At 35.9% G+C, this 22,531-nt stretch overlaps 2 protein-coding genes across 2 annotated transcripts; one reads left to right on the top strand and one right to left on the bottom strand.

The window, feature by feature from the left end:
* Positions 1–7,851: 7,851 nt before the first annotated feature.
* fuca2 (alpha-L-fucosidase 2) lies at positions 7,852–16,582 on the bottom strand. The gene is made up of 7 exons (XM_059518461.1): positions 16,243–16,582; positions 12,756–12,943; positions 11,785–12,124; positions 10,742–10,952; positions 10,186–10,376; positions 9,951–10,056; positions 7,852–9,299 (listed from the first exon to the last, which is right to left on the bottom strand). Exons 1-7 carry the CDS (start codon positions 16,425–16,427, stop codon positions 9,162–9,164), a joined length of 1,359 nt encoding a protein of 452 aa, XP_059374444.1. The 5' UTR covers positions 16,428–16,582; the 3' UTR covers positions 7,852–9,161.
* Positions 16,583–16,688: 106 nt separating this feature from the next.
* On the top strand, positions 16,689–19,894 carry LOC132111295 (putative deoxyribonuclease TATDN3). Its single transcript, XM_059518463.1, has 11 exons — positions 16,689–16,899; positions 16,984–17,016; positions 17,091–17,164; positions 17,237–17,315; positions 17,400–17,462; positions 17,640–17,749; positions 17,831–17,886; positions 17,958–18,070; positions 18,947–19,027; positions 19,094–19,288; positions 19,336–19,894. Exons 1-10 carry the CDS (start codon positions 16,846–16,848, stop codon positions 19,235–19,237), a joined length of 807 nt encoding a protein of 268 aa, XP_059374446.1. The 5' UTR covers positions 16,689–16,845; the 3' UTR covers positions 19,238–19,288; positions 19,336–19,894.
* The last annotated feature ends 2,637 nt before the right edge of the window (positions 19,895–22,531 follow it).

Raw genomic sequence — 22,531 nt, forward strand, 5'->3', positions numbered from 1 at the left:
TACATTACCAAAAAAAAAAACAAAGTTAATTCCTCTGTTAATTTGTCTTGTTTTCCAGTACAAATATCACATTCTTAAATCAAGATGCATTTATTAAGAAGCACATATGACATAAGATATTAAAAAATTTAAAATTAGTTTAAGCTTAAATCAAGGGGGGAAATATCTTCCAGTGGGGTAAGAAAAATGTTTGCTTTCCCTTTGAATTAGGTTTATTTTTCAAACCCCATTGGCAAATATTTATCTTTTTTAAAGGTTTTTTAAGGTTAAACACAATTCAAATGTTAATTGAATTAAATTGATTAAATTAATTGATTAAATGTTACAAAACCGTTACATAATTTTGGAAAACCCACTTAATTTTGAAGCAAAATTATTTTTCTGAAACACAATATCAAAATTGAGTGATTTTAAGCTAAAAACATGAATGATCCTTTAAATCTTGAGCCTTGATACATTGCAAAACAAATGACTTTTTCTCACGTAGTATTTTTCACTTTTGTTCAGTACAAATATCTACATTCTTAAATCAAAATGCATGTACTTAAGAAGTACATTTCTTGATTTAAGAATGTAATTTATTGATATTTGTAGAGTGACATGATAAAATACTTGCTAAGAAATCCTACTTTGCACTGTGTAATTGCCTTCCAATAGAGAACAAAACAAGGCAAAAAAATCCCATATCCCATATTTGCATTGAAAGAGGAAACCATGCTATATCAACGCAAGCAACAACACATAAATATGCTTAAATCTCAAGTAAAACCCTTAAGAGACACCCTAGCAATAGTGTAGCATGTTTCACATGGGCAACTACCACTCTTGAATAATGATATTTTGCTGAGTCAGGAAAGCTGTGTAGACGTCAAGTTTATCAGATATGTTCTAGTACAGAAGCAGTCCTGGAGATCACTTTATTTACTTTCACAGAATGCAGTAATGCATCATAGTGACACGAGCAGCCAGCGGAGGAGGAACGTTTGCACGCTATCAAATCACATGCAAATGTGGAGATTTCCACTGGTCAGCAAACTCCTGTGGCTTAGACAGTGGAAAAGCTGAGCAGCGGTATGGAGCCCCCTCTGGGACAGACCATCATATTTATAGAGACGAGAGAGACTTGACCTTTGATGCTTGTGGAGGATCAGCCATTTCAGGGCTGTTCCACAGTATACTTAATGCAGAATACAGAAAGCTGCAGTGCCTTGTGCTCGCTCTCTCTCTCTCTCTCTCTCTCTATATATATATATATATATATATACTGTGCATGTCAGAGTCTGTTCTGGGAGTCATGAACCAGTGGATTGACCCCTATGTTTACTGTACCATTAGTTTGCATTGTTGGGCTCGTTACCTATGCCAGTATGTTAGTTAAACTGGCCTATTAGTTACGCTGAAGATCAAAGGTGTTCATATACAGTACTAAGACAAACGTTGGGAGTAGTTATGCAAATGTTTAATGTTTTTGAAGACATTTCAAATGTTCACCAAGCCTGCAATTATTTGTTTAAAAATGTTTTATTCCCGATTGTTTATCATTCCTCCAGTCTTCAGTGTTACATGATCCTTCAGAAGTCATTCTAATATTCTGATCTTCTGCTTAAAAAACATTTATATTTATTATCAATGATGAAAACAGCTGTGCTGCTTAATATTTTTGTGTAAACAATGATTTTTTTTCTTTTCTTTCCGGGATTCTTTGATGAATAGAAAATTTGGAAGAACAGCATTTATTTGAAATAGAAATCTTATGTAACAGTATAAATATCTTTACTAGTCACTTTTGAACAATTTAATGCATTCTTGTTAAATAAACATATTCTTTATATATATATATATATATATATATATATATATATAACTTATTTTGCACACCATGATATTTACATATTTGAAAAATGTAATATCCTCTGATTAACTGACTAATCATCATCAAGTATGTGCAGATTCCTATTAGAAAAGTTTGATAATGGCACTAAACGTGTACCATATGCAAATAGCCTTGATCTGGAAATTATACTGTAAATGCCACTCACCACGCATGTGCTGTGTAGAAATAAGAAATATTCCCATGGCAACCAAACGACTATTCCTGCTGCGTTTCATGTTCTTTGTCTCACATAAGTGGGTATTCAACAGGCCAACAGGCATCTTCAAGTAACCCTCCTGCACCTGTGACATCACATGCTCTGCTAGAGGCCCTTACACACAATCACTGCCCACAACAGATGGGAATCAGGAATAATCACATGCATCCTTTACCAGGTAATGTGTGAAGTTTGATATAAAGCACATTTTTTATGGTTTTACTCCATTTACTGCAGAAAAAAAGATATTTAAAAGGATTGTTTATCCCAAAATGAAAACTTTATTTTTATTTGATTATTTATTCAGTGAGTTCCATGTAGTTCCAAACCTGTATGCTGCTATATATTAAAATAATATTTCCACTTCAAAGTTTAACTTTTAATTTAATGTGCTACTTGCGTTTTTCATTTTTTTTATATTTAATTGTGAATTTTACAAGCAATCTGTGCAAATTTTTGCTTTCAGTGTACAGTATAAAATCTAATTTTTGAATTTAATAACACAAAGATTATTGTAGTACGTTTTAAAAGAAAATGCTGTTTCAGTACGTCAGCATTTAATGTTTAATTCAGTGTACTTCTTGAAGATTCTCTAATTATTTCTGAAATTTACTGGCAATTTCTGAGTGAAAATTGTTTCTACACCACATTTTTGTTTTCAGTCTACTGTACTCTGTAAAATTATTTTTCAAAGTTGTAAATAAAACAGAGATTATTGTAGTATGTTTTAAAAGAAAATGCTATTTTGAATTTTATGTATTACTTACAGATTCTTTGTAATTATTAGTGAAGTTTATCAATTTCTGAATGAAAATAGTATCTACACCAAATGTTTCTCAGTGTATAGTGCACAAGCCATATAGACTCCAGTTATGAATGGTGATTTTGGTTTGTTTTACAGGTTTGGAGCAAATGGCAGGATTTTTGGGCGTTCTACTTCTGCAAAGCAACGACGGTACGTTTCAGTTCTCACTGTGCATCTTCCCACTCTTTCTCCGACTAGAGAAGGTCACAAGCTTCAGTTTTAAAATAAACGCCTTGAGTTTCTCAGTGTTAGATGAACAGTGTTCTCTGATCACCATGGCAACAAATGCTAAGTGCTATTTCACAGTGAAAACTAACGATGAATGAGCTTCAGTTCAAGTGTGTGAGACAGACTAGAATCACTAGGACTACATACAGTACATCACGATCAGAAGCATTAGAACATGTCTGGATAGAGTTAATGCATATCAAAACATACCCATACAAGCTCTGTTGACCAATGCCAACTCCAGTGACTAATATATATATTAGTCTATATATATATATATATATATATATATACACCAAAACTTCATATGAACAAAAAATCCAAGGCGGTTGGTAGATTTCAGACAGTTTTGGTTTATACTAAATGTTTAAAAAGAAAAAGTTTTAATCCTAAATCAATCCTACAGTAGAACCTTTTTTGCATTCCCCAAAAAACCTTTCAGTTAAACATTCTTGGAATAACTTTTTTCCCCCTAATCTAAAGAACCTTTTGAAGAATGGGAAGGTTCCATGGATGTTAAAGGGATATTTCACCCAAAAGTGAACATTTAACCATCATTTAGATATACTGTAGATAAATTAGATATTTTGAAAAATGTTGGTAACCAAACAGTTGCTGGTAGCCATTGAATTAGTTTTTATTTCAATACTATGGAGGTCAATGGCCAGCAACTATATTGTTACTGAATTCTTCCAAATATCTTCTTTTGTTTTCAACAAAAGAAAGAAATTCATTCGATAGTGAGTAAACGATGACAGAATGAACTATCCCTTTAAATGTTCTTCATGGAACAACCATTCCAATAAAGAACTCTTAATTTTAAGAGTGTAATAGTCTCAGAATTGCTAAATGTTGGTCAGTTAAGCACAATTATGGGCAAAATGTTGGCTTAAATATTAAACTATGACAGAGATATTCGAGGCCAATCCTAACCACATGCCAGGATGAAACGCCATACCCCTGCCATTACATTACTATGTTCAGATCATAATTTAGTTCAAACTCTCTGACCTGGCCAGATCTTCTCATTCAAAGGCACTGCTCTCCTTCAGGTCAGGTTAAACAGTGCAGGTCCCATCCTCAGTGTGTGACTGCCAAAACTCCCATTTTACACTGACTTCTCTCCATTAGGCACAGCTATAGCCCCTTACTCACTCACTAGAGCAGTATGAAGTAAGTGGAAAATGATCATGTTTCTTGGTATAAACATGTGAGTGTTGATTGGCTGAGGGCTGATGTCCATCACTGTGACAACACGCTGCTGGCAACAGCAGCAGCCGGAGAGGAATATACTCAGGGACAGAAATAGATTTCTGCTCACTCTGGAGCGCCACGATCCCAGCGCAGAGGAAGGGAGGGAAAGCCGAAGGGAATCTGAGATGGAAATGAACACAGACATAAGAAAGCAAGGACATTATTTAGAATATCACACCTGCAGCGTGCCACACTGCTCAATGTGTGCGCAGAGCCCTGCTGTGGGGATTTATTAGCACTTCCTCAACATAAAGTATGAATATTAAACTAGATTGATATATTTTCTGAAGATAATGTAGTGCTTGCATATGCAGAAAAATGTTAAGGCTGTTAAAGTCTATCTCAAACCTGCTGTTCACAATTTACTACATGCCTTCTGTCGTCTGATTGATGGCTCACACTTTTTTAAGCAAGTAAAAGGCTTTTTAGTAAACTGTAAAAGCATCCACCTTCAGCTCATGGTTCACGTGTCTTTTTGCTTGATTTTTATAAAGTAAACGTAAGGATAACTTTTATGTTGTTAGTAATATTTCAAGATGAACACTTACTGGACTGAATCAACTTCAAAATAACTTCATATTTTAGGAAAATCCTGTTCAAGTGTGGGTATTGGATTTAATCATCAGGCTTTTGAGGAACATTTCTTTCTTCGTCTCTCTATTATCATTGTATTGCATTGCATTATATGTTTTAATCATAAAACTAAGCATTTAAATATTATCTTACTAAGACAAATTATTGGAGATATAAGAGGGACAGATTATATGCATTTTATATAAGTAGTCTGCTATAGTGTTATAAAGATATCACTTTTTCTCCATTAAGTTATCAGCATCTGCAACAGATTGCATGATTTTCACTCAGTTTGGGCCTCTGAATAAAACATTTTGCCCAGTTCCTAATCCACGAGGGGAAAGTTGTACATTCATCAATAATAAGCTAACAATAAAATCAACATGACTTTCCACAGCTGAGTGGAATGAGACATTCATAAAACAAATGCTTATTCCGACATGTTACATTCACTAACCCCAACATTTCAGCAATATACTGAAATTAGTTATGACTTAAAATTTGTTTAAATAACTTAATATTAAACTAAATAAAGTTTAAAATAAACAAAATTTAACTGAACTTATAATTTAAAGTCAAGTATGAACACTTATTTTTCTAATGCTGAATTTTAAGTTGTGATTACTAATTGCAGATTTATTCCGAAATAGTAAGTTTCACAAATACTGTAATTAGAAATGGCAAGTAACACTGAATTAAATGTGAAATTTCCTTGTGAAACTTACTTCAATTATCTTTACTAACTCTAGCTAATTTTAAAATAAAATGAAAAAGCGCTATACAAATAAACTTGAATTGAATTGAACAACAGAAAGGCTTATATGAGTTTAGCTGAATTTTTATTGATTATCTTTATTCAGCTCACAGACAGCGACAGCCGTGGTTTAACTGTCTGCCATCCTGTGATTTGTTGAAGGTCTGCCTGTCTTAACGGCCATGACATTAATTTAGAGCCTATATACAGTACAGAGCTGTATCTTCTGTACATCTGAAGGAAACGGAAATCTGCAAAACACTCATAATGATCTGTTTTAATGTAGTAATTTGGCATAATTCCAATGAGGCAGGATATTTCTGTAAATATCAGGACTTGATTGGAAATGTTCTTCTTATATATCAGAATGGAGTGAGGAACTAAAATAGAAATAAGATGGATTCATGTTATACATTTTAATAACATGCACTTTACAGGAACATTCACACTTTTTTCTACTTGAAATCAAATTAAATTTCTTGCCATATTTCTGCAACAGCTTATATCAGTTTTATTTTAATATCATTGATTTAGATAGACAGCTTTTGTTACAATTTTATATTTGATTTTTATTTGTATGTTTTGTTGTGAGTTTTGTAATTTTTTGTAGTTTTAGTTTTTTTTTAAATGTCTATATTGTTTTTATTCATTCGTTTTAGTTTATTTAGTTTTAGTTATTTTAGTAATTCAAGCTAAACAAAAATTATATATATATATATTTTTTTTTTTCAACTAACAAACGGAATTAAACAAATAAATATTGAAGGTCAGTATAATTATAGACTAAACAATTTTTTTTTTTTTTATGTAAGGTTTAACTTTAAAAATAATGCATAATGCATTCCCTGTTATGTCACATTATACGATTTGTTTAGCAACCAGATTGACTTTTCTAAAAATCTAATAATGACACTGCATCTAATCGTGTCACTGGGGTGGGACCCTTTCGAAAGGTATACAAATACGTACTTTTAAAATACTAATATGTATCTTTAAGGTACTAATATGTTCTGTTTAGGAGTAATAAGATACATGTTGAGATTCTGAGAGTGCAGTACATGTAGTGTACATGCAGAAAGCAGGACGAAATCCCCTCGCAGACCCCCTCATTCTGTTGTACTACACGTAATGGAAGATTGGCTCTGGCAGCCCAAAGGTCCTTCCTACTTTACCTCCCAGCGGCAGGCTCACCCCACTCCAGACACCTGCCAAAACACACACACACTTGCATTTGGAAAACATGATGGAAGATGGAAAACAGAACCAAAAAGGGAATCTCACATGTATGAGGAACATTGTATTGCTAAGTGAATTTTTCCCCCAGCAGAGTGAGTCAAAACGGCTGTGATGTTCATAAACAGTGCAGGACTATTCTTGGCACAGATGGCCTGAATAACTCAGATAGGGAGTTTCTGATATGGGAGCAGTGGCACGTGTGTCTGAATGCAGCATGTGATGCTCTCCGGTTCCAAAGACGGCCATGAGCAGAGCATTATGGGTAGCTCAGGCTGCCACACACTGCTCTATTCAAATGAACATTAGCTAGTTAAGTAAGATCCCATGCTGGTAACTGCTGTTAACAAAAACTATTTAAAAGTTTTTTTATATTTAAATAAAGCTGAAATAAAATATATAAAATACATTAAATTTTATAGAAATGAAAATACAAAAAGATAAAGTTGAAGTATTGCAACTAAAACTGAAAAAACTTTTTTATTATTATTTAAAACTAAAAAGAAAACTCCCTAATGAACTAAAATAAAAAGCAAAAAAAAAAGATTAAAACCTAAACAAAACAGACAATAAATAAAAGTTAATATTTATAAAATCTTAATACATAATAATCAAAATATGAATATATTATTTTTCAAGGAATAATAAATAATCATCTTTAAGTGTTTTATATAAGATATTGTACGATAAAATATTAGATAATTTTTTTAATATTTTGCTCACCTGTTTTTATGGATGTTCTGGAATATAAAAAAGGATTTACAACCAGACACTGTGATGATAACAACAACAATCGGTTTATTAATTAAAAAAAAAAAGAATTATGCAACAAAACAAAAAAATCAATTCCTCTCATAATAAGAAAATTTTGATTTCAAAAGACAGCTGGCTTCAGATTAAGACCTCAGTTTTCATTTATTTATTTTTTTATATAGTGCATGTTTATGGTGCTTCATTTGCCAGTGTATTTTCGATTCTAAATATCATTAATGATAATAAAAAAAGTGTTGATTTAGAAATTCTAAATGTAACAGCATAAAAAATAGGTGCTGCAAAAACATTGTTTCAGTACATACTAAAATGGCTTGAATGTAACTCTATACCCTTAACTCATTTAGTATTCATGGATAATGAATATGCTAATGAGTCTCCACCTCCACTCAGCAGCTCACAAGTAAACTCTGTAGTAAACACAACACGAAGACAGTGGTCATCTTGTATTAAAGTTTATAGCGGTCATTCATTGCTGCTTCCAAAATGAATCTGAGTAAATGTTTATATTATGAATGGATAATAAAGCAAATAGCGTTTCCCTTATAATCACTAAAATCCTGTCACTCATCTTAGTTCATCACAATCACAAAATTGTGATGAGCTAATTGCATAATTAATTTCTTAGAGGTTGAGTTCACCAAAAAATAAAAATTCTGTCATTAATTAATCAACCTCATGTCGTTCCAAACCCGTAAGGCCTTCAGTCACCTTCAGAACACAAATGAAGATATTTTTGATGAAATCCGAGAGCTTTCTGACTCTGCATAGACAGCAAGGGAACTACCACATTCAAAGCCCAGAGATGCAGTAAGGACATTGTTTAAATGTGACATCAGTGGTTCAACCATCATTTTATTTAGCTACGGGTCTGGAACGACATGAGGGTGAGTAGTTAATGACAGAATTTTCATTTTTGGGTGAACTATTCCTTTAATTACATTTCGTCTACTATTTTGTAATATTGAGCAGATTTGGGGCATGCAGAACTCAGTACTGGACAAAACTCTGGTGTTTTGAAGGGTGAGTGGATTCTGACCTATTTAAAGGCCTCTGATTGGCTGTTGCAATCATGAAATAAACTGATATGTCTGTGATTGTCTACACTGTAAATAGAAACTTATGAGCAGTGGAGACAACAACATGAAAAGCCCTGTCCCACAGGTTGATGAGACTGATTACATGTTTGTGACTTAGAAAACGGGTGGTTTCAAACTGGGTTTTTGGTACATCAAAAATGCTGAGCAATGTTTTTGACAGCTGAATTTGCACATGGTTTGTCTTTAAGCATAGGAAAATCACCAGATAGACAAAGATAGACACAATGTTAAAAACTTGATTTTCATCACAGGGGTTAGTTAAATGTAAAATGTGTGGATAACAAAAACCCATAGTACAGTCATGTTTTTCATTATTCCTAAAGGCAACAGTTAACTGTGGCGCCATCTTCTGGCTACTCCGCACCAGTCAGTTGCAGGGTCCAAGCCCAGGAGCAGGGAATCTGACTGGGGTCCAGCTGGGGCAGATGAACCTTTAGACCAGTGGGTTTCATGGACTCCCACGAGAGGGACTGATATCCAAGCAGCACCACCTGATTTGGAAATTAGTTTTGAAACAAAGTAGTAGTGTGATTGTCCTGAAACATCTGCATAAATCAGTTCTGAAGAATCAGAATCGGGACATACACTTCTCAAACTCATACTTCCCTTAAAAATAAGGGATGGGAAGATTTTCTACTGTTTTTGAAATAATTATATTATGCTCAACAATGCATTAAAACAGTTATATTGTCAAATATTATTAGAATTTAAAATAACTTATATTCTATCGTCATTTATGTTAAAATATAATTTATTCCTGCGATCAAAGCTGAATTTTTTAGCATCATTACTCCAGTGTCACATGATCTTTCAGAAATAATTCTAATATGCGGATTTGCTGCTTAAGAAACATTTCTGATTATTATCAATGTTAAAACAGTTGTGCTGGTTCAAAATGTCAAAATAAACAGTTTTTCACAATTATTTAATGCAGAGAAAGTTCAAAGGAACTGCATTTATTCTACATAATGTCTTTACTGTCACTTTCGATTATTTTAATGCATCCTTGCTGAATAGAAGTAATGATTACTTAAAAAAACTGTGATTAAGGTAGGGTTGGTTGCTAAGATTTAAAGGTAGGAGCTTAGCGAACAATCAATTGTTTAATTTTGGTTCTTTTTTATATCTACAGTATACATTACCTGCGTCTTAGATGGTGATACAACTGGGTCGCTCAGAACAATATAGCCATCAGCGGGCCATGAAAGGAAAATAGCATAGATTGCGTTCTTCTGATTCCTCGTATACCTGTTATGACAAAACAAAACCATGCTTTCATTAAAAAGCAAATAAAGGGGAAAAAGATAAAAGTATGAAATGAAACAAGGCTTTGGCAAACAGACCTTTGCTCAGTGTGTACATGATAATATAACTGACCAGACTCCAGGAGTGACAGTGTCGTTCTGAACTCTCCATGCGCTGCTGTTGTAAATGGCCTCTCCGTTGACCTTGAGCCACTGGCCCATCTGTCGCAGACGCTCCTCAAAGATGGGCATGATTCGGCCGTCGTGTGTGGGACCCACATTCAACAACAAATTCCCGCCGCAGGACACGGTCTCAACAAGAGTCTGGAAGACAAGCAGAGGACTTCTCAATGCTCAGATTTTGCTTACACTATTGTTCAAAGGTTTAGGCTCAGTAAGAGCCTTTTATTCAGAGATGTGACAGTATATACTAACATTTGTAATGGTACTCAAAGAGGAACTATTCATCAAAGAGTCCTGAAACGGTTTCAAATATTAAGCAGAACAACTATTTTCAGCATATGTTATACTGCAGCAAATCAGTATATTAGATTGATTTCTCAAGGATCATGTGACAATGAAGACTGGAGTTATGATGCTGAAATATCAGCATCCAGGCATTAAAAATGAAAAGGTACGGTAGATCAAGTAAGACACAAGCGTCTGAATGAATGTAAAAGTAAACTCACTGCTATCAGCTCCTCAATGGTCAGGTAGTCGCTCAATTTGGCTTCTCTCCTGAACCCCCATGACTTCTTGTCCATGGACATGCAGTTCTCCCACTTGTGCTTCAGCAGGTGTCCGGGGTTGTAGCGATCTGAGCAGGTGTAATATCCGCCATGATTACATATAGTGCCATATCCCCAGCGGTCGTTGGTCACAACAGTGTCACGCACAGGGCTGAAAACACACATTAGCCACCTTCACTTAGAAATTTCCATTATGTAACCAGTTTCCAATATCTAAGATTATATTCATTATCTAGCAACTTTACAAAGCAGGATACTTTTAGTTTATGTACATCACAAAACAACCTGGTTTTATAGTAGATGTTTTATCAGTGACTGATTTTTCTGAGGCCACGCTCTGGTGATCATTTTAAAACAGGACAATGTTATATAATGTGATAATCATCAAAATAGTATTAAACTTGTTGACTTTTGTGGCACTTGCTATATGGATACAACATTTTTTTTTTAAAGGCTACATGGTCTAAAAATAAAATGGGAAATTAATGTGAAATCTATGTTAGTGTCTTATAGAAAGGATGACGTAGTCTTTGATAATGTCTATATATCCAAAAACCTAAACCTAAGTAATTATAGAATTTCATATATGTATTGAATAAGGCCATACAAGCATCTAGAGGTTATACCATCGTATTACATGATTTTCTTTCTTGCTTGCTTTCAATGCAACAGAATTTAAATACCTTTGCTACCTATTTTTAACTTAAACAGTAATAATAAATCATTTTTGCATTATTTTATATAGAAATAATGGTGCATAATTTAGAGCTGAATATCAACTAGTACAATGAAATCCTCTTAAAAAATGTTACGTTTATAGTCTATGGGCTGTATTGAACACAAGGGTCACAATTAAACCAGAATAGCAATGAGTTAAAGGAATGAAACAGACTTTGAATTGGATATTTTTCTCTGTTTGTAAGTTTCTCAGTTTCAACCTCGCTGTGTAACTGTGAACGACACTTCTGTTTATGTGGCCTTACCTCTCGTTATAAAGCCAGGCGAGGAACCCTGTGCTGTTCCAGTAAGAGGCGGGCGCATCTCCATCACCATCAGACCACAGCAACTCAGGTTTGTACTTGTTGATAATCTCGTATAGTTCTGGCAGGGACTTTGTCGTAGGAAACACACTGGTTTTGAAGGACTTGTCAGCATCAGCTTTGAACAGAGGGTTAAACCACTCAAATAAAGAGTGGTAGAGACCCAGACGCAAATCACTGTGTGCCCGCAGAGCAGTGGCAATATCATCCACCAGATCCCGCCTCGGCCCGACATCCACTGCGTTCCACATCCATGAGTTCTTCGAGCCCCATAGTGTAAACCCTGAGGGTGAATTTGTGGGTGAATCTTACAAAACCATGTTTGGGTTATATATACACTGCTTGGGATTAGTGAGATTTTTATGAGTCCCTAATGCTCATCAATGCTGTATTTATTTGATCAAAAATACAGAAGAAATGTAATATTGTGAAATATTATTACAATTTAAAATGTGTTGTTCATGGGAATATATTGTAAAATATAATTTATTCCTGTGATGTAATACTGAAATTTCAGCATCATTACTCCAGTCTTCACTGTCACATGATCCTATATATATATATTGTATATATTATATAGATATATATATTATTGTGCATTCATGACAAAAATGATGCATCTTCTCTCTATATATTTTCTATATAATTTATTTGATTGTCCTGAGATGACTCCTTGGCATGTCAATAAGTATAAAAAACTAGAAAGTGACAGCATTTTAGAGTAAAATTACATAGAATTCAATGTTAAACTATTTACTGTTTTACCCTTTACTCTGTATATGTTAAACTATCTTATGTTTTTTTCTGTGGAATTTTTACAGTATTTTCTTTAAACAATTATTACAGTGTAACTATGTAAACTAATTATGGTTGACAGATGTGAAAAAATGAAATAAACTGCAGTCGGTGCAAACCTTCATGATGTTTGGTTGTGAGGACAATATATTTGGCTCCAGACGAGGCAAAAATGTCAACCCACTCTTTAGGATCAAAGAATTCAGCCCGGAACTGAGGAGCAAAGTTTTCGTAGGTAAAGTCGGGTGGGTAATTCTGCTCCATAAACTTCACATAAGACGGGAATTTCCGGCCCTGCCAGTACCACCTGTTTGAAAACAAAACTATGAAGTACAAGTAACCTCAAATATATAAATAGAAACATACCTTGACCTTATATATTTGAATAATGTCTTTATTTATTTGAATAATGTCTGTATTTATTTGAATAATGTCCTGAATGGTCTCTCATAGTTCAGGGCGATTCTAGCAAAACATGCACGTTTGTGCAGGTGTTACGGTTTAACTGCTTACCGTGTTATCTGGTGACCAACTTCCTGGTTTCAGGAATCATCTGATTCTGGCTGAATCAAGGAAATGTTGCCATTATTTTCTCGTAGCATTACTTTGGAAACATGACTTTTTTTAAATTAAGTGTAAATGTATAAGATTATGCTAGCTGAAATGCTGCGTATAAACATACTTTATAAACGTGTTAACTTGTTATCTGCGTTCACTAGATGGTATTTTATTTGATTATACAAGTATCTGAAATATTAACTTTATTCTGTAATAAAAAATCTGTATATAAATGCAATACTTTGTACCCTAATTGAGACTAGCCAATTACTTTTTAAAATATTATGAAATATAAACGTTATTTTCTACTTGCAAATATATAATATAAAGTAATGCTATATGCTGTTATTTTAATTAACACAGACTTACTTTATTTTTATTTGTTTGTTTATCCTACTTACTTCAGCCGCTACGGGTGATCATACCAATAAATTGTAATCTTTACAAGAATATTAAAATCATGCAATGAGCAAGTCTGCGATTATTAGACACTTAATATCACGTCAGTTTGTGCAATCAGAATCTGCGAATCTGCTTTGGTCGTTTCATCACATCTGGAGCGGAGACCTGAACCAGGAAGTTGGTCACCAGATAACAGGGTAACCAGTTAAACCAGAACACCGGCATCTGTGTAAAAAAAAAACAATTTAAATGTGAAGTTTAAACTCCATCAAGTACTTTTTGCAGGAAAACATTGCATAATTGTTGTGTTTTGTTGTTGTTTTGAATAGTTTTTCACAGTCTTTTTAATTTAAGTACTTTTTATTTCTATTGTATAAAAGTAGAAATAGAATTCATTTAGATACTATTTATACACTATTTGCTTAAAGTTGTCCTGGATTTGATGTGAAATAAGAGCTTAAGATTAATTTAATCAGTTTGTACGTAAAGAAATGATTAATTCATCAACTCATTCATCACGCGAGAAATCTTGTACCAGTAACGGTGATTCCCGATGGTTTTAGAGGACAACTACTCCTCGCCCCCTGTTGTCTCAAAGAATAGTACAACGGTGAACCACAGACTGTATAAGGGGCCGTTGACAAATCGCGCCTAAAAACGCGTGGAAAGGCGTGCAGCTTTTTCCTTCTTTCCAAAGCGCTCGGGCAGTTGCGCCCCTGAGGCGTCTGCCGTTGCTAAGCAACCATGACGTGCTCTCTCCATGAAGACGCGGAAATTTCAGCAAAGGATAAATGGGTTTGCAGCACTAAAAATCGCTTGCATTAGCTCTGCTACTAAATTTATTTCAAATTGGCAATCCATATACAACTATGATCAGCTGTTCCTTCATCTTGGCTGACCTTTCATCGTTGTTACGGTAAAGGATGAAGCTGATTGGTTAGTTCTTGTCACATGACCTGCGGTGCGCTTGCAACATTCTGAAAAGTTGAGATGTTTTTAACTCGATGCAGAAGCGCCTGGAAAAAATGAGCGCGTCGCACCGCGTTGCTTCCATTATGAGCACGCATACCGCGCGCCTACATTGGAAATAACTAACTTGAGCGCGCAAAAGACGCGATATGTGAACGGCCACTAAAGCGGTGAACGCGACAAGTATAAAAGCCTATGGAAGGCCAAAAGGGTCAAGGGCGTTTTTATTTAACGTGTTGAAACGTTAAAATTCAAATGTTTTTGACCCCTTTGGCCCTCCATAAGCCTAGTCCTTTTAGGAAGTTGCGTGCACAGTCAGCGGAGGCTCGCGAAGTGGAGTCAGGGGCGGTCACACTAGACTTTAAAGGTGCAAAATTATTTATTTCGGACTCCGCGCTCTCTCTATATAAATATATACACCCTAAGCAATAAAAATTATAAAACGTCCTCATTCAAATGTTCCAGCGGACCCCCACCTCCTGTTAGCATTCCATTGACTCCCATTCATTTTGGCGTCACTTTGACAGCGAATAACTTTACATCTGAGGCGTTTAAAGACTCCATTTGTCCATTAATTATTTCTAAAGAAACACGAAAGTGTATAAAAGGCTCCATTACCTTGTATCTTACGTAATGGTCCCGTAGAAGCAGTTTTTGTAAAAAACGATTGCGTCATAACCAGCGACTCTCTGTCGCACAGTAGAGAAATTACCGTATAGACAGGAGGAGAAGCTTGCAGACAATCTTTTACTGTCTATGAGGTAATCGTGGGGACGTGGAGGCATAAAGTCAAGGGAGATAATTAATCAGAATACTTACCAAAATTTGCTCCTGTTCACGCTTGCCTTCTCTGGAAGATTCGGTGGCTGATTCAGATTTCTCTTGGCACAGCGATTAGAAGACTTACAGGTTGCTCACGTGACACCTATGTCATCAAGCTCAGTTTGAGTCTGCGCAGTACGCCCGACCCCCAGGAAGTGCGTGCTTCTAATTGACTTCATTTGTCTCCGTTGAATCCAATGGGGTCGCTGTGTCCATATCTTTTACTTTTATGTTTCGCATGAGCTTGCGTTTCCGGTCTGACGCATTCGCATGCGTATGAATGGAAGTCAATGGAACGAAAAGTGCAGTGTGACCAGGCCATCAGGCGAACGTATAAATCCCACTAATGCACATTGCGACGGTTTTTGTGCAGTGCTAACATACAAAATTAAAGAATATTACAAAATTGAGTGAGCGAGTTTTCCTTATATTTATTTTATTATCCAAATAAAAAAAATAATAACCTGTTTTGGTTATATTTACCATTAATTGCAGGTGTCCAAAGTACGACCGACTAAATTTTGTGAGCGTTGTTTAAGGCATAAAATCTCATGCAAGCACTGTAACCAGTAGCAAGTTTAGTTGTACTTCTCTTTTTGTTTTGTTTTCATTTTGAAAAGCTTATCTTTGCTGTTTACCTCACGTTATGGACGCTGTCTTTTATTTTACTTTTATTTTGATTCTTCAGTGTTTGCTTAACTTTCTGTAACTTATTAGTCTTTATATAGCCTAATACAGCATGTTGTGTAGGCCTATGCCATGCCTCATCAATGAATCCATCTTTTTTTAGTCTTAAAAGGTTAAAGGTGATTAACAGCATGTTGTAAAAAAAAAATTGCTTTTTTCCTGACTTACCAGAACCATTCACTGCCATAGCTGGGAACTGAAAACACTCCCCAGTGAATGAATATGCCGAATTTGGCTTGATCGAACCATTCCGGGAGAGGTCTTGAATCAATTGATTCCCACGTAGGCTCATATTGACCAACAGAGTTGTCAATCAACAGTAAACAAAGGGGGACAACACTCCACAGATGCATTGTGCTGCTACTGTCCCTTATTCTATCACAGTCGTCATAAGAGGGATGTTTCAGATCACATGATGTTGTTAGCTACATAAACACAACACGTGATTGGTTGCACACCTGCCAAATGACAAAAAATAACGAACACAAAAAACCTGAAATACATAAACTGCCGGCGCTTCCACATACTGGAAACGGGAAACAAACCAGCATGAACGCCTCCACGGCGAAGGCTTATGAATATTAATTACGTTGCACGTTCGCTGAGTAGTTCTAAATCACGATTGGCTGAACGGCGTGGAACGCTGGATGACCTAATTAATATTTATGATATAAACCTTCCCCTTTGTGGTATGCCGTCAAATCCGGTTACGCTTTTTACATGTCTTCCGATCTGTTTAGTTGTTGTGAACGATCTTAAAACTATAAACCCATGCAAGGATATATCGATTGTCACTGTCATATATCTGCCGAGGATTTTGACACCGTAAGAGAAAAAGGTGGAAGGTTCATTCAATAATACTATGCAACTGTGTTAGGAGTTCCTTAATGATTGTGTTTTATATTTTAGGACATTGATGATGTCATTCAGGAGTCTAAAAAGGTAGCTCTGTTAGTCTGTATTCTCTTTTAGGATGTTGTCATATTAAGAGTGCAATAATATTGTTGCATTTTTAGGCTGGGCTTGTTTCCCTTCTTGCAGTAGCAGAGCACGCTGGTGAATTTGAGAAAATCATACAGCTCTCACAAAGGTATATCTGATCTCTTACTACAGCATATCTTTTTTAGCAAACTCTATATAAAGCGGCTTTAATGTTTTAAAGGTTCCCAGGATTCGTCATGCCATGTCTTGGAGTTCATCCTGTCCAAGATCCAGCACAACCCAGGAGTGCCTTACCCGAGGTCTGAAATATGTGCATATAAAGACAAAATGATTTGATTTACTGTCATACACCTGACACTGTTTCCTTCTTTTCTACCCTGCAGGATTTAGATGCAGCATTACCACTGATCGAGAAATACAAAGAGCACATTGTGGCTATTGGTGAGGTTAGAAATATATTATGTGTCTAACTAGTTGTTATTTGTGGGTTATAGATAGAGAATAGACTTATGTAGTAGATAGGAATAGTTTATTGCATTACTTGCTCACCAATGCATCCTCTGCTGTCAGAATGAGAGTCCAAATGATTAGTGTTATGGTGTTTTGTGTATCATCACATACAGGTTGGCCTGGATTTCACGCCACGTGTAGTCAACAATGATGCTGGGAAAGATGGTCAGAGACAGGTGCTCATTCGACAGGCTGAAATGGCAAAACTGTTAAATCTGCCTCTGTACGTGTCGCTCTTCTAGATGTGTGTTTTTGTGCTAATAATGTCATGGTCTTTCACATAGCACTGTTTTTGGTCTATTAGGAATGTTCACTCAAGATCTGCTGGACGACCAACCATCCATCTTCTGAAGGAGTTGGGTATGCATAACAAAACAATGCATTGTTGCATAAATTGGTTGCTCTTTACAATCATGGCATTCTTTTTTCAGGTGTAGAGAATGCACTTCTTCATGCATTTGACGGAAGACCTTCGGTTGCGATGGAGGGTGTGAAAGCTGGTTATTTTTTTTCAATACCTCCATCCATTATCAGAAGCGATCAGGTAAACCTAACCTACGTTTAGGTCTGTTTACAGTATGTGCTCTACTAATAGACATACTACAAATCAGGAATAAACCATAATATCATATAAAAACTCTTCTACTTCAGACACTCTCTCAACCAAATTCATAGTTCTGTTAATTAGTGCACACAAATATATATATATATATATACAGTACAGACCAAAAGTTTGGACACACCTTCTCATTCAAAGAGTTTTCTTTATTTTTATGACTATGAAAATTGTAGATTCACACTGAAGGCATCAAAATGAACATGAATTAACACATGTGGAATTATATATGGAATTATATACATAACAAAAAAGTGTGAAACAACTGAAAATGTCATATTGTAGGTTCTTCAAAGTAGCCACCTTTTGCTTTGATTACTGCTTTGCACACTCTTGGCATTCTCTTGATGAGCTTCAAGAGGTAGTCACCTGAAATGGTCTTCCAACAATCTTGAAGGAGTTCCCCGAGAGATGCTTAGCACTTGTTGGCCCTTTTGCCTTCTGTCTGCGGTCCAGCTCACCCCTAAACCATCTCGATTGGGTTCAGGTCCGGTGACTGTGTAGGCCAGGTCATCTGGCGCAGCACCCCATCACTCTCCTTCTTGGTCAAATAGCCCTTGATGCCTTCAGTGTGAATCTACAATTTTCATAGTCATGAAAATAAAGAAAACTCTTTGAATGAGAAGGTGTGTCCAAACTTCTGGTCTGTACTGTATATATATATATAAATATATATAAATATAAATATATATATATATATATATATATATATATATATAAATGACACAATCATTGTCAACCAACAAATTTGTATACCTGTGCAGAATCTAGTCACGCATCACATGTTTGTCCACCTTTCACAAGAAGCAGAAGCTGGTGAAGCAGGTTCCTCTGGAGAGCATGTGTTTAGAGACGGATGCTCCTGCGCTCGGGCCTGAAAAGCAGGTACGGTGGATTACATAAATGATCCAATGTTTCTGAAGTGTACTTACATCTGTGGTTTTACTCTAGGTGAGGAATGTACCTAAGAACATCAGCATCGGTGCCGAATATATTGCGAAAATCAAAGGTGTTCCCTTGGAGAAGGTCATAGAGGTCACTACCCAGAATGCCCTGCACCTCTTCCCCAAATTGAAAATATTTATCAAAGCTTGACATTAAAAGGGTCCTCTTTTTTGAGCCAAGTTGTTTTGTTGTGCAGAAATTGTGATCAAGATACAAATGCATCTATATGTCATTTTTGTTTAAAGGAGGTCATGCTTATTTTCAATTATCTATGTTAAAAGTGTGAAGATTACTGCACTTTATCAGTGCATTATTATGTATGTTGGGTTTGAAACAATTATTTTCGTCAGTGTTCCTTTAAATTTTGACCACATTGTTTAATAAATATATTGACAAATGTCAAAAAAACATTACTTTATGAACACTTCATAATCATGTCATTGTCATGCTTTATGACAAAACGTGTGCCTTAGGAAAACTGTAATACGTGTTCTTAGGTTTACATTCATATATTCATTCAAAGAGTATGCCAGACCTACCGCTGCTTGTTGTATGTCTTATAACTTGTATGTGACTTCTTGAATTAACCTGCGTAGATTAATATGAGAAGCTAAAATCATATGTTAATCCATCAGGTTCTGGCACTGTAAGCAATCAGCCATGACATCTGTGTGTGTCTCAGTCTGAATGGAGTTATTGCTGAATCTGTATTCTGTCTGGAGTAGTCTGGTCATGTCTTTCAGCATGGTCTGTGGTTTGCTCATCTAGAAAATAAAGTATTCATTTGGGTTAAAAGATTTCTGATATTAGAAAACACCTCGGTTACATATGTAACCTTGGTACCCTGAATAGGGAACGAGATGCTGCGGTGACGTCACCACGTATGGGAATGTCAATGTCAATGTCACCTTTATTTATATAGCGCTTTAAACAAAATACATTGCGTCAAAGCAACTGAACAACATTCATTAGGAAAACAGTGTCAATAATGCAAAAATGATAGTTAAAGGCAGTTCATCATTGGATTCAGTTATGTCATCTCTGTTCAGTTAAATAGTGTCTGTGCATTTATTTGCAATCAAGTCAACGATATCGCTGTAGATGAAGTGTCCCCAACTAAGCAAGCCAGAGGCGACAGCGGCAAGGAACCGAAACTCCATCGGTGACAGAATGGAGAAAAAAACCTTGGGAGAAACCAGGCTCAGTTGGGGGGCCAGTTCTCCTCTGACCAGACGAAACCAGTAGTTCAATTCCAGGCTGCAGCAAAGTCAGATTGTGCAGAAGAATCATCTGTTTCCTGTGGTCTTGTCCTGGTGCTCCTCTGAGACAAGGTCTTTACAGGGGATCTGTATCTGGGGCTCTAGTTGTCCTGGTCTCCGCTGTCTTTCAGGGATGTAGATGTCCTTTCTAGGTGCTGATCCAGCATCTGGTCTGGATACGTACTGGATCTGGGTGACTGCAGTGACCCTCTGATCTGGACACAGACTGGATCTGGTGGCCACGGTGACCTCGGAACAAGAGAGAAACAGACAAATATTAGCGTAGATGCCATTCTTCTAATGATGTAGCAAGTACATAGATTGTTATGGGAAGTGTTTCCGGTTCCGGTTTACCTAATTAATGCAGCCTAAAAATCCTTTAACGGATTTGGATAATAAAAGCATATTAGTATGTTATGTGTATACCAGGTTAAAGAGATGGGTCTTTAATCTAGATTTAAACTGCAAGAGTGTGTCTGCCTCCCGAACAATGTTAGGTAGGTTATTCCAGAGTTTGGGTGCCAAATAGGAAAAGGATCTGCCGCCTGCAGTTGATTTTGATATTCTAGGTATTATCAAATTGCCTGAGTTTTGAGAACGTAGTGGACGTAGAGGATTATAATGTAAAAGGAGCTCATTCAAATACTGAGGTGCTAAACCATTCAGGGCTTTATAAGTAATAAGCAATATTTTAAAATCTATGCAATGCTTGATAGGGAGCCAGTGCAGTGTTGACAGGACCGGGCTAATATGGTCATACTTCCTGGTTCTAGTAAGAACTCTTGCTGCTGCATTTTGGACTAGCTGTAGTTTGTTTACTAAGCGTGCAGAACAACCACCCAATAAAGCATTACAATAATCTAACCTTGAGGTCATAAATGCATGGATTAACATTTCTGCATTTGACATTGAGAGCATAGGCCGTAATTTAGATATATTTTTGAGATGGAAAAATGCAGTTTTACAAATGCTAGAAACGTGGCTTTCTAAGGAAAGATTGCGATCAAGTAGCACACCTAGGTTCCTGATGACGAAGAATTGACAGAGCAACCATCAAGTCTTAGACAGTGTTCTAGGTTATTACAAGCAGAGTTTTTAGGTCCTATAATTAACACCTCTGTTTTTTCAGAATTTAGCAGTAAGAAATTACTCGTCATCCAGTTTTTTATATCGACTATGCAATCCATTAGTTTTTCAAATTGGTGTGTTTCACCGGGCTGCGAAGAAATATAGAGCTGAGTATCATCAGCATAACAGTGAAAGCTAACACCATGTTTCCTGATGATATCTCCCAAGGGTAACATATAAAGCGTGAAGAGTAGCGGCCCTAGTACTGAGCCTTGAGGTACTCCATACTGCACTTGTGATCGATAGGATACATCTTCATTCACTGCTACGAACTGATGGCAGGTCATATAAGTACGATTTAAACCATGCTAATGCACTTCCACTGATGCCAACAAAGTATTCAAGTCTATGCAAAAGAATGTTGTGGTCAATTGTGTCAAACGCAGCACTAAGATCCAATAAAACTAATAGAGAGATACACCCACGATCAGATGATAAGAGCAGATCATTTGTAACTCTAAGAAGAGCAGTCTCAGTACTATGATACGGTCTAAATCCTGACTGGAAATCCTCACATATACCATTTTTCTCTAAGAAGGAATATAATTGTGTGGATACCACCTTTTCTAGTATCTTGGACAGAAAAGGGAGATTCGAGATTGGTCTATAATTAACTAGTTCTTTGGGGTCAAGTTGTGGTTTTTTGATGAGAGGCTTAATAACAGCCAGTTTGAAGGTTTTGGGGACATGTCCTAATGACAATGAGGAATTAATAATAGTCAGAAGAGGATCTATGACTTCTGGAAGCACCTCTTTCAGGAGCTTAGATGGTATAGGGTCTAACATACATGTTGTTGGTTTAGATGATTTAACAAGTTTATACAATTCTTCCTCTCCTATGGTAGAGAATGAGTGGAACTGTTCCTCGGGGGTCTATAGTGCACTGTCTGATGTGATACTGTAGCTGACGGCTGAATGGCTGCAATTTTATCTCTAATAGTATCGATTTTAGAAGTAAAGTAGTTCATAAACTCATTACTGCTGTGGTGTTGGGAAATGTCAACACTTGTTGAGGCTTTATTTTTCGTTAATTTAGCCACTGTATTGAATAAATACC

This window comes from Carassius carassius, chromosome 31 (genome assembly GCF_963082965.1).
Source record: "Carassius carassius chromosome 31, fCarCar2.1, whole genome shotgun sequence".
In the NCBI taxonomy this organism is placed as follows: domain Eukaryota; kingdom Metazoa; phylum Chordata; class Actinopteri; order Cypriniformes; family Cyprinidae; genus Carassius; species Carassius carassius.

Bases quoted from the DNA above. Each gene is read 5' to 3' on its own strand.
- fuca2 (XM_059518461.1), bottom strand. From the start codon at position 16,427: ATGCATCTGTGGAGTGTTGTCCCCCTTTGTTTACTGTTGATTGACAAC. The intron at 12,125-12,755 runs GTTTGCACCGAC...ATTCACCCTCAG, and splicing joins CACAACCAAACATCATGAAG to GGTTTACACTATGGGGCTCG. The intron at 10,377-10,741 runs GTGAGTTTACTT...CTTGTCTTCCAG, and splicing joins CCATTGAGGAGCTGATAGCA to ACTCTTGTTGAGACCGTGTC.
- LOC132111295 (XM_059518463.1), top strand. From the start codon at position 16,846: ATGCAAGGATATATCGATTGTCACTGTCATATATCTGCCGAGGATTTT. The intron at 17,316-17,399 runs GTCTGAAATATG...TCTACCCTGCAG, and splicing joins CCAGGAGTGCCTTACCCGAG to GATTTAGATGCAGCATTACC. The intron at 18,071-18,946 runs GTAAACCTAACC...ACCTTTCACAAG, and splicing joins CCATTATCAGAAGCGATCAG to AAGCAGAAGCTGGTGAAGCA.